This window comes from Hylaeus volcanicus, chromosome 4, assembly GCF_026283585.1.
Source record: "Hylaeus volcanicus isolate JK05 chromosome 4, UHH_iyHylVolc1.0_haploid, whole genome shotgun sequence".
Classification (NCBI taxonomy): domain Eukaryota; kingdom Metazoa; phylum Arthropoda; class Insecta; order Hymenoptera; family Colletidae; genus Hylaeus; species Hylaeus volcanicus.
Genome location: NC_071979.1, coordinates 11,376,241 through 11,393,680, shown reverse-complemented (window position 1 = coordinate 11,393,680; position 17,440 = coordinate 11,376,241). Strand labels below are relative to the sequence as shown.

The 17,440-nt window shown below is 34.5% G+C and overlaps 5 protein-coding genes across 8 annotated transcripts in view; 2 read left to right on the top strand and 3 right to left on the bottom strand.

Annotated features, from left to right (window-relative positions):
- Positions 1-7,791, bottom strand: part of LOC128875612 (protein draper) — a 54,946-nt gene extending 47,155 nt beyond the window's left edge. For all 4 annotated transcript variants that reach the window (XM_054121342.1, XM_054121343.1, XM_054121345.1 and 1 more), the window contains exon 1: positions 7,642-7,791. The gene's annotated coding sequence lies outside the window, so the exon portion shown is untranslated. The remainder of the gene's footprint in view (positions 1-7,641) is intronic.
- A 1,381-nt stretch (positions 7,792-9,172) lies between these two features.
- On the top strand, positions 9,173-13,225 carry LOC128875801 (aspartate aminotransferase, cytoplasmic). The gene is made up of 7 exons (XM_054121690.1): positions 9,173-9,374; positions 9,448-9,591; positions 10,189-10,479; positions 10,767-11,023; positions 11,091-11,368; positions 11,448-11,590; positions 11,657-13,225. The coding sequence occupies exons 2-7, from the start codon at positions 9,480-9,482 to the stop codon at positions 11,818-11,820; spliced, it is 1,245 nt and encodes a 414-aa protein (XP_053977665.1). The 5' UTR covers positions 9,173-9,374; positions 9,448-9,479; the 3' UTR covers positions 11,821-13,225.
- Positions 13,226-13,341: 116 nt separating this feature from the next.
- Positions 13,342-14,629, bottom strand: LOC128875805 (small integral membrane protein 8). Its single transcript, XM_054121695.1, has 2 exons — positions 14,489-14,629; positions 13,342-13,687 (listed from the first exon to the last, which is right to left on the bottom strand). Exons 1-2 carry the CDS (start codon positions 14,588-14,590, stop codon positions 13,529-13,531), a joined length of 261 nt encoding a protein of 86 aa, XP_053977670.1. The 5' UTR covers positions 14,591-14,629; the 3' UTR covers positions 13,342-13,528.
- A 187-nt stretch (positions 14,630-14,816) lies between these two features.
- Positions 14,817-15,937, top strand: LOC128875804 (U3 small nucleolar ribonucleoprotein protein IMP3). Its single transcript, XM_054121693.1, has 4 exons — positions 14,817-14,958; positions 15,040-15,268; positions 15,353-15,740; positions 15,829-15,937. Exons 2-4 carry the CDS (start codon positions 15,132-15,134, stop codon positions 15,850-15,852), a joined length of 549 nt encoding a protein of 182 aa, XP_053977668.1. The 5' UTR covers positions 14,817-14,958; positions 15,040-15,131; the 3' UTR covers positions 15,853-15,937.
- A 74-nt stretch (positions 15,938-16,011) lies between these two features.
- Positions 16,012-17,163, bottom strand: LOC128875802 (uncharacterized). Its single transcript, XM_054121691.1, has 2 exons — positions 16,255-17,163; positions 16,012-16,192 (listed from the first exon to the last, which is right to left on the bottom strand). The coding sequence occupies exons 1-2, from the start codon at positions 16,833-16,835 to the stop codon at positions 16,012-16,014; spliced, it is 762 nt and encodes a 253-aa protein (XP_053977666.1). The 5' UTR covers positions 16,836-17,163.
- Positions 17,164-17,440: the final 277 nt, after the last annotated feature.

Sequence of the window (17,440 nt, the reverse complement as noted above, 5' to 3'; positions counted from 1 at the left end):
ACTTACTTCTCTTCATCCTCCCCCCTCTCTCCTCTCTCTTCGCCTTCGACCCTCCAGCCCACTCCTCCTAACACCCCTCTAAAATATTCGTTTTAAAGCTCAATCTCTATTTCTGTATTCACTTCTTTCCTCCGCTTTCTTCCCCTATTGACAATCTTCCATACCTCTCCCTCTGTTCTTATCCCTTCTATCTCCTTCTCTCACCTCTCTTTTTCCCTACTTTTCTTCTCTCTACTCATTTTACCTAACTCACTTCTTGCCTTCCTAAAGCTTTCCCCACTTCCTCCTTCCCTTTTCCATTTTTTCAATTCCTCTTCCGCTACATTCTTCTTCTTCTTCGTCTCTTCCTTCCTTCCTATTATACTTCTTCTCCATCTTTTCTAACACCTGTAATACCTCCCTTTTTAATTCTCCCCACACCTCTTCTACCTCTTTTCCCCTTCCTTCTTTCCGTACAAACCCTTCCCCAAATTCCTTCCTTCTGTCTTCTGTCCACCACCCCTTTTTCCCTCTCCCCCTCAGTTATTAGTTAATATAATTTGCGAAATTAACGAAAAAAATACGAAAAATGGGTAAAAATATAGAAGCAATAAGTATTTGTACGATTCTTATGACGAACCAGTTACAGTAGAATTTGTAACATAAACACATCAGTTTATAGCTTCGTACGAATTAGAAACATCAAAATTACAGTAAAGAAGTCTTAAAAAATGTTTGAATACAAGAGTGGAAGAAGATCCCATCCCGAATAACATTAAATTTAGTTAATTTAATGCTTGGAAGAGTTGCAATAATTATAAAATCAAAATGAAATCCCACGAAGTATTAATTATTTATAAATTAATGTAAATTTCATGTTTTTTTTTAATGAAGTTTTGAAAATTTAATATTTGTTCGAATACTTATTGCTTCTGTGTTACTATTGATTTATTGTTGTTTCTTGTTAATTTTGCAACTTATATAAATAACTAATTTTTTCTATACTGAATCTATTGTAGAGATATCCAAGAATATGTAGAATGTCATTGTTTATAAAAAAAGAAGTTAATAAATTACAATTGAACGTAGTTTTTTTTTATTGACCAGTGTACGAATACTTACTACATCCACTGTATACTGTTGGATGAATCGTGCAAAAATAAATTGCGAAAAAAATAATGGAACGTGAAAGGCGAGGTAAGGGACATATCGTGCGAGTCGAGGAGAGATGAAAATAATTCTGTCCTTTGTGCTAAACCCCCCATGAATTATTTTATTTGAAAGAACGTTGGTCTTCAAAGGACTAATTCACGACTTTCTGCAGGCTTGAATGATCCTTTATTGCTACACATTGAACTCGTCTCGACGACCATTCTTGCCTCGATAAAAGGCTCGAATCTTCGATATTATCACCGATATTAAAAAATAATAGACATATTTTTGAGATTTATTTAATTATTCTAGAGTAGGTAGGAATTTTAAACGATTAAAAAAATGCAGCGATCACATTTCCCATGGTAGAAAGTCACTGTTACTATTTTTATATATTTTTTCTATGCAAGAGACTGGAATATGGTAATCTGTTATTAGTTTCGCCACTCTCCTTCTCAAGGAGCTCCAGTATCTCCCTACGCGCTCTAGTGCATTCTCCCAGGCGTTCAGGACAGAGTTGACAGATTTCTCAAAATACCTAACCGACCGTTGCGATCAGTCGCGCGCAGACTTAATTGAATTACACGCACAAAACGGTGACACGAGTTGCACGTCTCGCTATAGGAAGATTCAAAAGTATAGGCCGGTCAAGGCCACTTGACCGATCGACGTCACATTTCAGCTTCTTGGGAGCGTTTTGGGTTAAACTTTACTTTGACAGACCTAAAATTTTTAAGTTGTCTTTACATAAACCTGTAGATTTCGGCGAGTGGAATCCGAAAATGGTGATTTTCAGGCGAGGAATCCACTAGTTTAGAAGTTATTAAAGTGAACCTTTTTACCGTACTTGACAGACAATTCAAAAGTTGAACTCGTACTCTAGGACCCCCTCCCCGAAAAAATAGGCTCAAATCTACTCTGTTAATTCGAAATATGGCAGCTATCAAAAATAGTTATAACACCTTGAAAGGGGTGGTTCAGGAGGTGATTTGAAACAACTTTTTCCTTAGCGAAAATGTTGTCCGAGGCTTCGTTGAGAAGATATTAACGGAAAACACTGACCAATCAGAGCGCGAGTATGCCGGTGGAGCGGCCGCGATAGCATATGAGCGCGGCCGCCTAGCGCGTAGCCTACGCTCCATCGACATACTCGCACTCTGGTTGGTCCGGAGTTTTCCGTTAATATCTCCTTAACGAAGCCTCGGACAACACTTTCGCTAAGGAAAAAGTTGTTTCAAATCACCTCCCGAACCACCCTTTTCAAGGACCTCCAACATTTTTGGGACACCCTGTATCAAAGTAGTACATAATGTAGTCCGTCACCACCGAGAATCTGGTTTACCGACAGGGTATAGCTACAAGGCAATATAGCGTCGAAAGTGTTAGTCAAATACGGTAGAATGTCACTTTTAACTCTTTGTGCTCGAGGAGCGCCTCTAGAACTAGCGCCTCGACATATGTAATTTAAAAGTGACTTTTTGAACGTACAATTTTAATTTTACTTATATCAGAATACAGCTATTTATAAATTGTAATAATAATTCATTGAGTCACGAATGTTCGTAGATGTTTTTTTTTCTAAGTAGAGTTTTTTGGTTTTACAGAAATTTATTATAAAAATGGACTGGATCTGATTCTATAGAACAATGCCTCGAGCGCAAAGGGTTAACTGCTCATAACTTCTGAACCAATGGATTCCTCGCCTTAAAACTAGCATTTCCGGATTTTTCTCGACAAAATCTACGGGATTATGTAAAAGAAACTTAAAAATTTTAAGTCCGCCAAAGTAAAGTGCAGCCGCTTTTTGTTTTCAATTACGATAGTTAATTTATCATGATTAAGATTGTAAGATTCTCGAGAATTCGAAAGTCACGTGACTCGACCCATGTTACCGAACATGTGGATTAGAACAGGAGAGTCTCGCGAAAGCCGCGGAACGAGTCGGGCGCGTTCTGAAAGTATTACGAAATGAATATATCTATAATCGAAAACCTTACAAGATATTCTGAGGTAATAATTTACCAAGAAACAGTAGAACGAATAGAAGAAGAATAGGATTTATATCATGGGAACGCGATATCTGTGATTAGAACGTCACGATAACGTTTCAGTTTTCACGATGATAAACACGATGATGTTTAATGTCTCCATTTAACATTGGAACTATATAATTTAAAATTAAACGTGTATTTCTACTGTTGACAATTACAATTTTACGTCACGTGAAAATGTACCTGCGAAGCGACCAATCAGGCAAATCGAGCACCTTAATCAATTAAAGAGGCAAATGCAAATTGGTTTGCATAATTCTATTCTGGAATCATAATTCTAACCGACCGATATTTCTGAATCCTTCCAAAAAAATACATTTGCGCGAATTCCAGTAAAAGGCTCGTTTACGAATGACCTTGAGTACCCGACATTGTTCCCTTCGCGAATGTCACGTTGTCATTCTCGGAAAATCAAGTCATCACGCGTCATTTCATCTAATTACGCTTAATATCACGTTTGCATTTTCGCGATCGACGCGACAGTTCCGTTTCTCCGACACGAGTGAACAGCCGCGTGAATGGTTTTGGAGGTCGAATGCGATTGGTCGGTGTAACGGTTGCATTGTAAAAACGAATTTACGGTTCAGCAGATTTGGGGAAAACCCTAGGTTTCGACTGACCTGAGGTTTTCCCATATGTTTGGGTCGTTTCTTTGAAAAACGTTTGGAAAAGACGAAACACGTGGCAAACTTTCGATTAGCTGAAGCCTAGGATTAGGGATGGCGTGGAAAATCACTAACAATGAGTTTTCACGGTGATCACGTAATCACGATCGTAGTCGTGATTAAACTTCGATCACGACCGTGATCCGGAAGATGGCGTTTCAGAAGCAGTTCATGTTTTTGTTACATAATAACTTAAAACTGTGATCAGTTTTATAATGTCCAAAGCAAGTACTTTATACTTTCTGACAGCACACTTAGAATAAGTTAGACATAAGTTACTAAAAAGTACTATCAAATGTTCCTATTAAAATTAAGATAATTCTGTTATGTACGAATTCTCTACATGTTGTAAGAATATATATACAAAATGTAATTTTTTACAATAAAGAGACGCACACATAGGCCTGAATCGGGCCTCAAGTGTTTTTAAATAAAAAAAAAAACACGTTATTTACCGGGCTATTTAGAAACAGTCTTTAATTCAAAAAAGAATTTTCTACAGTAGCATATGCCAATCTAGGGTGACAATAATTCCTCCATACTATTACTGGGTACATTAAAACCAAAGTCTGTTTCCAAACACTGAAGATTGTAAGTAGGCAACCATCAACACAGTAAATAAATTGGAATAACTAAATACTGCAATTAAAAAGCCTATAAATAGGCTCCCGGTAAATAAAGTGTTAATTGTTATCGTTAGTGTCTCGCTGTCTCCCCTTAGCGGAAATTCAAGAAACTACGAATTGAAAATTTAAATTGTATTAAAATTATATTAACATTGGTTTTAAACTATATTATAATACATATATAACCTAAGAACAACATGATTCGTGAAAAGTGAAAAGAAAGTTCTGTGCCAATCAGAAGCGATCACGAAGAATTACAAATCACTGTGAAAAATCATCGTGATTGAGAATGAACGTGATTGAATCACGAGTGATTCAAAAGTAACAGTTCACGGCATCTCTAGTGATCTAGCGTTGCGACATAATGCTTCTAATTCTGAAACACCGTGTACTTACATATGGGAACAACATGCCCGCGTTCCTATGACCGGTCTTGCAAGCACGCGTAAGCAACCACCAATACGGTGGCTGCGTTCATTGAACGATCCTCTCGACTGGCCATACGGGCGAAATGTCCCTTTTCACCGAGGCGTTTCCTGTCATCGCTGACCCACGCTACTTCCAAAGAGCAAAATCTTTGACGCTATCTAGGCTAATACGTGCTAATACGTCCACTTTTTTTCACTGTTACTTTCTGAACTTTAATTTTGAACTTCAGTTTTGAATTTCAATTCAAGTTGTACTCTCAACATTTTGAAATGCATCATTCCAAACATTCGATTGTTGTAAACAAATGTATTCTACGAAGCTAATCAAATATGACAGACCTCGATTCCATGAATTAATTGAATCAGTTGCTTCGACTAATGCAAATTGTAGCACGGTCATTGATTCGCGTAGTAGATAAATCTCGATGCATTCATAAACCAACGGAAAATGATAAGCCTGCAGAATTACTCATTCCAGTAGTATTTCTTAGAAAGTGTAATTTTACATTTCGCAAAATAAGAGTTGGGAAACTAGTCTTCGCTGTCATTCCAATTTTCGTTATTTGGATCTGTAGGGCCGACGCAAGGCAGTTTCAGCGCGTTCGCCGGAACCCGGCCTCGCGGTCTACGAAAATTACCCAACTAAAAGGCACTGATTTTAATTAACTTTTACAGAATGATATCATTAACAGATGCAAGACATTTTTTTAATAGCGATGATTCAGTTTAAAGGAGTGTCAAAAATCATCAAGGTATTATTATTTAGTATTCGCCTTATAAATATATAATATGTAATAGCGTTTGTAAATAAATAAGTCCTCGTTGTAAAATTTAAGTGTAGGATTTGAAGGTGAATTCAGGTCCCGCAACATTTCTGAACCCGGCCCCGCAAAAGGTCATGCCGGCCCTGTGGATCTATGTAGGTCCTGTTCGAACCTCCTTGCTTTTGGCATCTTGCGCCATCAGCACGCGTTTCGTATTAAATCATCATTAAATTTGAAACTCCGCCATTAAATGTTCAAAGTGGACCAAATTTGAAACTTTATTATTAAATATCTCGTTATATTTCTCGCTAATATTTGATTATTCTGAACACTACTCTGTAATAACGAATAAACTTCGAATATTTTACGTTCCCCCTTTGTTACATGCAGGGCCGGCGTTGAGGGGGGGGGGGGGGCAGATTTATGGGGGCGTCGCAGTCCGGTGTCCCTAGTATACGAATATACCAATATACAGGGTGTCCCAAAAATGTTGAAACTTCGTGGAGGGGGGTGGTTCGGGAGGTGATTTGAAACAACTTTTTCCTTAACGAAAATGTTGTCCGAGGCTTCGTTAAGGAGATATTAACAAAAAACCCCGACCAATCAGAATGCACGTAGTGTATGCTACGCGCTAGGCGGCTGTGCTCCACGACCAATCAGAGCGCGAGTGTGCCAATGAAGCGGCCGCTGATTGGTCAGTGTTTTCCGTTAATATCTCCTCAACGAAGCCTCGGACAATATGTTCGCTACGGAAAAAGTTGTTTCAAATCACCTCCCGAACCACCTCTTTCAATGACCTCCAACATTTTTGGAACACCCTGTATATAACCCTGACGGGTTCGATCGTCTTGCCCGGGGCGCCAATATTGCTGAAACCAGCCCTGGTTACATCTAATAACAGTAGGAGAAATGAAAATACCCTTGCAACTAGTTGAAAAGTCTCAAGGTCTAAGCGTTTACACGAGATTAACCATCGCGGACTAAAATAATTTGTAATTACATCGATAACCACAGAAATCCATAGTCTATTTTTAAACTTAAACGTTGAAATCGCACGCAAGTACAACGATCGTAGTACATATCGATACATGAGCGTTATACAAATTCAAGGTACACTACAGAAGAGAAAAAAAATCAGCGATTAGCTTTATCCAAATGGCGTTTCGATAGAATAATTACTGTGCAAATGAACTCCAAGAAACAAGAGCGTGATCCTCGATCGATCGCAAACGGTAGTAGAAAATTCAGTGTAAACATTCAGGGCCACAAAGAAAACCTGTTGATCGATTATTCCAAATTTCACCGAGAGACCAGGTACAAAAACCCCGATGGACAATCGCTATCCCTAACATACGGCTTTCGATACTAAATAAAGCAACAACCTCATCTTTCACCTCGTGAAAACGAATGTAGGCGACCAGTGAAGCTTGGCTGTGTTTCAGAACACGCCACGGCTCTCGTTTGCAAAGCGAGAAATACAAAACACGGATTCTTTATAACAGTAAAATAAACATTTGATTTAGTTTTAATCGGAACCGCCCGAGTGGTGGTAGTATTTCAATAATAGCGAATGAGAACAACATACAGCGATTCATTCAATCGCGAACATCATTTTGTTAGTTAAGATTTGTGTCTAGAGAAAGAATCTACTTGTGATTCAGTCGCACCGAGAAGTTATGTCCTTCACGCGAATGCTTCGAAGAGAGTTGCGTTCGAAACCATTCGGAACAGTTAATCGCCTACTGTTCGATTAAGATAATTTTAGCACATGTATGTCATAGCTTTCACTAATCACGATTAATATCTGGGTACACGAAATGGTATTTACAATATGTAAATAACTGGTTAGTGCCCGATGTTAAAGAATTCGATGATATATGTATGTATATGCAACGTTGGATCGTAACAGTGTCCCAGCATCCCGCTCGAACGAAACAATAAATTGTAAAAAAATTAAAATCGTTACTAGTACTCACTGTGCAGTCGTTTTTCGCACGGTAATCCGAGAGTGTACAGCACCAGCACGTGAAGCAAATAATACAAGAAAATGAAAACGGTAACTGGTACGAAGAGAAAGAAACAACGAGCACGCAACAGCGTCTAACAACCGACTGAAGTGTCCTGGAATTCCGTGCGTCTGTCGAGCCAGGTTCGTATACCTGTTCTGTTTACTCGAACGCGACGCCCTCTCTCAACACTTTACCGACCGGTAGTCGATTAATCGACTTTTTGTCCTCAACGCTCACCGACCGGTAACTGCTATGGTAACTAGCAAGTATTTGTTACTTTGAATTGAGATACAAGTTGCTTTGCTCTGTAAGCTCTCGTATTTTTATACAATTCCCGGTGCCAGGGAAGATCTGCTGCCGAGCGGCCGATGAGAAGGGCATAGGATGTTGAAACGCTACCGATCGGTAAAGTGTTATACAACACACGCGACAGTCGATAAGGTAGTAATTCCAAAAATTCTACATACCTCTCGATAAAACTGATTCCGAATAACCAGTGTCGGTTTTAGCAATATTGGCGTCCCGGGCAAGATTATCGTGGCGCCCGCGCCCCGTCAGGGGAATGTACAGGGTGTTCCAAAAATGTTGTAACACCTTGAAATGAGTGGTTCGGGAGGTTATTTGAAACAATTTTTTCCTTAGCGAAAGTGTTGTCCGAGGCTTTGTTGAAGAGATATTAACGGAAAATCCCGACCAATCAGAGCGCGCGTATACCGTTGGAGCGGCCGCCTAGCGCGTAGTCTACGCTCCACCGGCATACTCGCGCTCTGATTGGTCGGGATTTTCCGTTAATATCTCTTCAACGAAGCCTCGGACAACACTTTCGCTAAGGAAAAAATTGTTTCAAATCACCTCCCGAACCACCCGTTTCAAGGTGTTACAACCATTGAGTTCTATCCTAAGTGGAGTGTGAACAACTGTAGGAAGAAGTAGAGGCGACGGAGGTCCGAGAGAAATGCAAAATGGGTGGTTCCGGTATTATCCTATAGCAAATTTATTTGTAGAGGGGGAACAAACGTACGCCGTAACATAACCTACCCGAGCATCGCTGAGCATTGTCGAGTGAGTAATTTATGTAAATTATGTATACTATTTCATTATTATGTCATTATTATTAATGTTTCTATCGTTTTATATATAAATAAAAAGGAAATAAAGTTCAAATCTGTACATAATTAATCTGTAAATAATTCTTAGAGGGCCGCGAAATTCAAACGAAGAGGAGTCTGTTCTCCCTCCACACATAAATTTGCTATAGGATAGTACCACCGGAACCACTCATCTTGCATCTCTCTCGCAGTTCACACTCCAGTTAGGAGAGCTCAATGGTTACAACATTTTTGGGACACCCTGTATATCGGTATATTCGTATACTAGGGACACCGGACTGCGACGCCCCCAAAAATCTGCCCCCCCCCCCTAACGCCGGCCCTGCGAGCAATAAAGAATAACATTGCGTTACATCGCTGATCGCGGCTGTATACGAACATATACGAAGCATAAAGCGCGTTAACGCACACAGATGAACTTAATTTATATTCGTTAGTAGAATTTTACATGTATACGCTGGATATCAACTGTTCGTATCAGTGGTATCCAGTGGTATCAGTCAATTGCGAATATGCGAATAGAAAGGTCCTCTCGTTTGTAAATATTTGCGATTGATATTCGAATTACGTGCCACACAGCGATTACAGCAGGTTTGTATATGTGTAGATCTATATAAAATGGTGTCATCAGATAAATTCTTACTTTGAATCGTCGATTACATAGTTGCTGTCATCTGATATTTGAACTCTGGAACGATGTCTTCGAGGTTCAGCGGGGTTAAATTAGGACCACCGATAGAGGTTTTTGCTCTACAAAAAGCTTTCGTGGAAGATAGTTACGAGAAAAAAGTTAATCTATCCATAGGAGGTATGTACATATATGAATTATTTTTATCGTAACATATGCATGAGCAATGTGACAAATGAATAATTAATATGTATACAAGTTTCTTAATCAATTTGAAAAAACAAATATATATATATATATATGTGCATATATGCAATAAATACAGAAAGATTAATATGTAAACAGAATTCCTCTCACACTCGTACATTTCATTCCTAAATGAGAATGATCTTGAACGACCTCCATGAATATCTGGTGCTTACATAACATATTACACGATAGATATGATATTTTATTGTTCAGTGAAAAATAATCAGCACTCAAACCTTGAATACTCCTGAAATGAATTTAAATAATTCTGAAACATTTGAAGTAATTATATTTTTGACAATGAGACAAGTCAAAGATTTTGTAGGTTTAATAAAATATTTATGAACAAAAACTTGTTACAATTAAATAATTTAATTTCTATTCTTATAGCCAAAGAAAATATGAATTTATTCCAAAATTTTTGTCTATGACTAAAAACAAAGAACATTATATTTTATTAATAATATATATTCTCAAAGACTTTAGGAAGAGTCCGAAAGAATTACAATTTGTTCAAATTATTTTCAGCTTATCGTACCAGTGAGGGGAAGCCCTGGGTGTTACCTGTTGTTCGAAAAGTGGAAAAATCATTAGCAGCAGATGAATTACAAAATCATGAATATCTTCCAGTTTTGGGATTGGATGCATTTAGTCAAGCAGCAACACGTATGTTGCTGGGATCAGACTCTCCTATTATTGCACAAGGTCGTGCTATTGGTATTCAGACGATATCTGGTACCGGGGCATTGCGTGTTGCAGCTGAATTCTTAAGTCATATTTTACACTATAATACATTCTATTACAGCAGACCTACTTGGGGTGAGTGTTTTAAAATATAGTATAATGCAGAGTTTCTCAAAGTGTGGTTCACGGAACCCTGGGGCTCTGCTTATTTCACTAAAAATAATAATATTTTTGTTTTAAAAAAAGATAACTCTAAATTATATATTAATAAAATTAAAGTTCACACATATAGAAACATTTTGGAACTTTGTAAAAATTTGTAGGAATATAATGGGCTCCAGAGACCAAAATGTTTGAGAACTGCTGATATAATGAAATAATCATATTCAGTGTATGATATTTAACTTACAGTATGTCCGCAGAGAACCATAAACTTGTATTCCTTAATGGTGGTTTCAAAAGAGCTTGCGAATATACTTATTGGAATCCAACTACTCGTAGTGCTGACATAGATGCTATGCTTAAAGATCTTGGAGATGCTCCAGAGAATTCTGTAATTATTTTTCATGCGTGTGCTCACAATCCAACTGGATGTGATCCATCCCCTGAACAATGGGCTAAAATAGCAGATTTAGTAGAAGAGAAACGTCTATTTCCACTTTTTGACAGTGCATACCAGGTTAATAATTTAATATCTATTTAAAAAATAAAATAATATTGAAAATGATACAAATAAATCTTTTCAGGGTTTTGCTAGTGGAAACTTAGACAAAGATGCTTATGCTGTAAGAATGTTTGCTGAACGTGGAATAGAATTTATATGCGCACAAAGTTTTGCTAAAAATTTTGGATTGTACAACGAAAGAGTTGGAAACTTGGTAGTTGTTATGTCTGATATAAAGGCAATGGCTCAAGCTAAGTCTCAATTGACGTTGATTGTTCGAGGAATGTATAGCAATCCACCTAATCATGGAGCAAGAATAGTTGCAACTGTGCTACGAAATCCGGATCTCTATCAAGAATGGTATTGTCTTTGTACTGCTAGAAATTATGAATTTTAGAAATACGCTACATTTGTTAACTATGATATTCAAATGTTTCAGGAAAGGTCATATAGAGACAATGTCTGGGAGAATAAAAGAAATGCGAACAAGTTTGTACGAGAGACTGCTTCGATTAGGAACTCCAGGTACTTGGGAACACATTACTCAACAAATAGGAATGTTCTGTTACACAGGTCTCACTGGTGAGTATCCAAAAAAAAAACTATTCATTTTTTTCACGTATCGTTAATTACCAATTATTATTTCAGAGAGACAAGTTGAACATTTGGTAAATCACTATCATGTTTACATGTTACGTAGCGGTCGAATAAATATGTGTGGACTTACCGAACTGAACCTAGATTATGTAGCCAACGCGATCTATGAAACGGTTGTAATGTTTCCACAAAATGATAAAAGTTGCGTATGTTGAAATGGGTTCCTAAGATACGACGGAATATCGTACTAAGTTTACTTGTTGTTGAAGCTTTAGTACCAAAGGCATCGTTGAAGTATAGCAATATTTTATATGGATTCAAGTTACATTAGAGCTATAAAACTCCTTTGTAGATGCTATTTTCATATGTTGTTATAATCTTCTTTTAATTTACGAGAATACATAACTCAGTTAGCTGCTTTTAGCTAAATATTTGCATACATTTTACGTTGTCGATAAACTGAAAAAAACAACACAAATTTTTATCTCTTACAGAAATTAAATCGTTTTGTCACAAATCGCCTTATCTATAAAAGTACAAACCGTCAGAAAGTACTATGAATTGCCAAATTTTAATGTATGCAAATAGAACCGCTTATTATTGAAATTAATTTTCAATTGAGCTTAGAAGTTTAGAAAAGAGCAAGAAGTATTTATTGCAAACGTTCATTTTGATACTATGTTTTTATTAAATCTTGAAATACTACGAAAGTTAAAAATATTAGTATTAATGCCTAATCGCGTAATTGATATTGACTAAATGTATTTTCAAGATCTATAATGAAGGAATGATTGCAATTCAATTGTAACTAGAAATCATGATACATTTTACTAAAAAAATCTAAATGTTTTATTTCAAGTGGCATTTATTACACATGATCTTGTAAATTAATTCATGTAATTTCCATTATTTTAACGAGAAGCGAGAGAAAACAATTTTATATAACTATATAATATACTTTAAAAACATAGTTTCACCATAACTGTTAGAAGGAATGTTATTTCAAGAATACACAATTTTTATTTAACATAAATCTTGTAGATGTTTGATGTATATTATAGAAAAATTTTCTTCATTTAGTAGATGCTTCCAAAGTAGTTTATGAATTGCATTGATATAAAGAATCTAAAGTTTTCAATCAAAGTCAATATGACAAACAATTAATGAATAATGTATATCTTCCAAGTACTCTATAGAGAAAGTACAATCAGGGTTTTTATTTTTACTGTTCCAAATCTCAGTTCACACATGTATTGCTAGTATTTTAAATGTTTATACATTACACAAAAAAGAAAAAGTATACATTTGTAACATTTACAGAATAGCTATATACACAGGCATACATATATGTATATATACACACATATTTTTAGTAAAATTGTTGTAACATTTAAGCTTAGAACACTCCCTGTTCAAAAGTCTGGACCAAATTCACAACCTTCAAATTTTTGTAAAAATTACAATTATAAGTACTGCCAAAGTTGATAACTTGAGTAAGCAGTAGCAAGGATTACTTTTCTATGTATTTATATAAAATAAATGTGCAGAATTATATTTTATAAAATGATGTATAATTTTGTAAAAACTACAATATAACCAAAAGAATATTACCCTAGTTTTTACGCAAGTCTTAAATTTTAAATAAAGCAATAGAGATTAGGAAGGTGACAATGTAATATTACTTTAAAGACAGTTGAAAGCAAATATTTTTAACGGGTATATGTTTGAAAATAGTATTATGTACAAAATATAGTTGCATTTATATGTTACACATATTGTTATACATGTTTATTTACATATCATTGAAACGCATATAAACGAAACGAGTAGTCTACAAATTAGTAATTGTGAAATAAAATATAGTGTATAAATAACATTATCAACAATAAATAAATGTTACTAATTTACGTAAATTAATTTCAATCACTCGGACCATTTGGATGTTTTCTTTTTCGTAACAACTGTTCCGTCCGCTGTTACCGCAGAGTAGTACTTCGCACCATCATGATTTTGTCGCATAAACATTATGTATCCTATACAACCGCATATTGCTATAGTTCCAAAAAGCATTATTCCTTTATTCTGAAAATTTCAATTCTTCAAAATTGCTGTGCAATAATAAGTCTGCCTCTAACGCATTAAAAGCAGAGCTGTAAATTCTTAATTACAATTACAAAACGATTACTTGGCCAAGTAATTGAATAATTGCCATTACAATTACTCTGTCGCATGTAATGGTATTTCCAATTACTTAATTACTACCAGTAATCCCATGCATTACTTAATAATCACTTATAACGGCCCAGAAAGTAATTAAAAGGCATCTCAAATCTAAAGTAGTCAAAAATACCTAAAAGTTATTATAACTACTTTTGGTATTACTTTCAAGTAATTGCAGTAGCATGGACAGTAATTGTTAAAAGTAATGATTACTGTCTTCCAATTATTTGTATTTACTTTGAATTACTTTTGCCACCGAAAAGTAATTAGAAGTCAGTAATCATTACTTTTAACAATTACTGTCCAAGTAGCTGCAATTACTTGAAAGTAATTTAAAAAGTCGTTATAATTACTTTTTAATTACTTCTAGGTATACTTAACTACTTTAGATTTGTGACACCTTTTAATTACTATCTGGGCAGTTATAAGTAATCATTAAAAAGTAATTGAATTACTCAGTAATTAAGAATAAGGTATTGCATAATTACAAAAAAAAGTAATCAACAATTACTTAAATAATTACTTTCCAATTTCAAAGTAATTGTTCCAAATTGTAATAAATTACAAAATAATCATTACTTTACAGCTCTAATTAAAAGTACATTACTATTTACATTATGTTTATTCTCATACACTTATCTCAATTTTCAGGAATTATCTTACCGGTTTAATATATAATTCGTAATTAACCGCACGAAATAATGTTGTACTTCTGAGTGAACGTATCCCATCACCTGGTGCTGGTTCATAGTCTTTTTTATTCATTGTAAATTATTATTTTCGCTTAATTAATTATGGATAAATATTTTCGTTTTATAAAGTTAACGTTAAAATTTCTGTAACAAATATCAATGTTAAATCTTCAACATTTCCTTTACAATATCATTCATACACGAAGAAAGTATAATAATTATCGTTTAATGAAATTTAAATTATTTTTTTAGTTTATCAAACTGTTTTTTTGCTATTCTTTATAAAACTTTTTATGTATAACTTTCTCTTAGAAATTAGGTTAACAGAACCTTATCGTAATGAATATATGTACATATTAATGTTATTTATAGTTAATAAAACGATCTCTACATAATAATGTTAAAGTAATGACCCACAACTAGTCGAATTTATTAGGAAAGGTCATGATCTTATCATTTTTACTTCGAAAATGAGTAAAAGTATATATAAGCTCTCGTGCTAATAAGACCTAACCTCTTCAGCCTCTTCTCACCTCTTCTATTCTTCAAGCAAACCGAACTAATACATAACATTCTTCTTTACGTGGTGGTTGAAATAAAAATTTGTCATAAAAATGGTACGAAAACTAAAGTACCACGAACAGAAGTTGCTAAAAAAGGTTGATTTCATATCATGGGAAGCAGACAACAATTTGAAAGAAGTAAAAATTTTAAAACGATATCGAATACAAAAACGAGAAGATTATGCAAAGTAAGTAGGAAGTTTATTTATTCATTAAAATTTAATAAGGTACGTTTAAAAGAAATGTTTAATATAGGATTGTTTACATTTTAGGTACAACAAGTTAGCACGTGAAATTCGAGAACTAGGTAATAAAATTAAAGAAGTTGACGCAGGACACCCATTTCGAGTAGAACAGAGTGCATTATTGTTAGAAAAATTATACATGATGGGCCTTATAAAGACAAAGTGGGATCTCGCACTGACACAGTATGTAAGCGCTGTTTCATTCTGTAAAAGACGACTCCCAGTTATCATGGTACAGAGTAAGATGAGCCAAAACATTAAAATGGCAACACAATTGGTAGAACAAGGGCATGTCAGAGTTGGCGCAGAAGTTGTAAAAGATCCAGCATTTTTAGTAACTAGAAATTTAGAAGATTTTGTAACTTGGGTAGATACGTCTGCTATTAAGAAACATGTATTGGAATATAATAACGCTGTAAGTGCTATATTCATGTGACGTAATATCTAAATTGCATTTGCATTTATTATATTTAATAATATTATATGTTTTCTTTTTGTTACAGAGGGATGACTTTGATATGGCATAGATTAAATGAATATATCAAATTATATTTTTGTATATTTTGTGCTGACACCTTTTCTAATAGAATTAAAGTTTTAATATAGAGACTACCACATTTCTGATCTCTTATAGCTAATAAACCACTTATAAAAACCTTTTGAAACCTTAGATCGATAAATTTGTATTATTTCTTATTAATACACAATGAATTGTAACCATATATAGGAAGATCTTGACTTTTCAAAGTCTTTACAGCCTGATTTCCATCTGAGAGATCATTATTAACATAATTTTGGTACTTCTGAACAGTCTGTTTTGAACGAATTCCTTGGAGTATCATTTTACCCATATCGTCAATATAATTGCTAAGAAAAACGTTAGTAAAATGAGATTTATTCATAGGGTTTGTACATTTTTAAATACTCACCTAAGACTTAATATTGATTGAGCAATGTCGAGTATGTTCCTATGGTGGTGTAAAATGTTTTGTGCGGTACTCTGTGATTCTATGGAAGACACAAAATTTGATGCAAAGAAACTATCATTAACAGATTCAGTATCTTCTTTAGCATTGTGTGGTAAAACTTTTGTGTTTGATATCTCATATATTTCCTCTTGCTCAATATTTTGATCATATGCTATTTTCATAGAATCTATGTTTATAATCTCACGAGACAAAATCTTTGATCTATCAAATTGATACTTGTCTGTTTTATTCAAAGGTTCGATACATTTTACTTTCTTATTTATATGGAAATCTGATTGATCATTATTAATTTTATTTATTTCTCGTTTTTCGTTTTTCTTGTTTGTCGCGTCGCTAGTTTCGATAATATTCTGATACTTTTCAATCCAAGTTTTTACATTGTTTTCGTCAATTAATTCGTCTAAAACAGACAAATCTCCGATGCTACATATAGAATGTAAAACAGATTTGCAAGAAGAACAAAAGCTCGACCATTCTTCATTGCTATTCATATCTGACATATTGCTAACGGAATTCTGCATTTTGAATTATTAAATGGCAAATGTCGGTAATTCACCCTCCATGTCTACCACCCATCATACTTTCGTGATAAAACAGCGACGTATACGTGGAAAAAATAATTTTACATAATAGTAAAATGTTTTTGTTCAGTAAAGTAAATTCGATTTATTAAAAATCATATTTTCATTATTTCTTACGATGTACATATTGTAAACTTGCAAGTGAAATGTATTCCAATGTAATAAAAATGAATACATTTACATTTCGCTGAAATAATACACGGTTGGTAATATTTTTGGTATTATCGCAAAAAATTTGATCTTACTTTAACAACAAACAACGTGCACGCTTCGTTAGGCAAAATTTATTAAAATGATCATTTGTAGAGTTAAACACGCTATTCTCAAAAATACTTCTGATATGGTTATTTTACACAGTTGTATCGCCTGCTTTTATTTGAAATTGATGAAAATCAGAGCTGTAAAGTAATGATTATTTTGTAATTTATTACAATTTGGAACAATTACTTTGGAATTGGAAAGTAATTATTTAAGTAATTGTTGATTACTTTTTTTTGTAATTATGCAATACCTTATTCTTAATTACTGAGTAATTCAATTACTTT

What these genes read in the sequence shown, in the direction of transcription:
- LOC128875801 (XM_054121690.1), top strand. Translation starts at nt 9,480, where the DNA reads ATGTCTTCGAGGTTCAGCGGGGTTAAATTAGGACCACCGATAGAGGTT. An exon ending in TTACAGCAGACCTACTTGGG is followed by an intron (nt 10,480 to 10,766) that starts GTGAGTGTTTTA and finishes GTATGTCCGCAG; the next exon opens with AGAACCATAAACTTGTATTC. An exon ending in CCGGATCTCTATCAAGAATG is followed by an intron (nt 11,369 to 11,447) that starts GTATTGTCTTTG and finishes CAAATGTTTCAG; the next exon opens with GAAAGGTCATATAGAGACAA.
- LOC128875805 (XM_054121695.1), bottom strand. Translation starts at nt 14,590, where the DNA reads ATGAATAAAAAAGACTATGAACCAGCACCAGGTGATGGGATACGTTCA. An exon ending in ACGAATTATATATTAAACCG is followed by an intron (nt 13,688 to 14,488) that starts GTAAGATAATTC and finishes TGAAATTTTCAG; the next exon opens with AATAAAGGAATAATGCTTTT.
- LOC128875804 (XM_054121693.1), top strand. Translation starts at nt 15,132, where the DNA reads ATGGTACGAAAACTAAAGTACCACGAACAGAAGTTGCTAAAAAAGGTT. An exon ending in AAACGAGAAGATTATGCAAA is followed by an intron (nt 15,269 to 15,352) that starts GTAAGTAGGAAG and finishes TTTACATTTTAG; the next exon opens with GTACAACAAGTTAGCACGTG. An exon ending in TATTGGAATATAATAACGCT is followed by an intron (nt 15,741 to 15,828) that starts GTAAGTGCTATA and finishes TTTTTGTTACAG; the next exon opens with AGGGATGACTTTGATATGGC.
- LOC128875802 (XM_054121691.1), bottom strand. Translation starts at nt 16,835, where the DNA reads ATGCAGAATTCCGTTAGCAATATGTCAGATATGAATAGCAATGAAGAA. An exon ending in CAATCAATATTAAGTCTTAG is followed by an intron (nt 16,193 to 16,254) that starts GTGAGTATTTAA and finishes CGTTTTTCTTAG; the next exon opens with CAATTATATTGACGATATGG.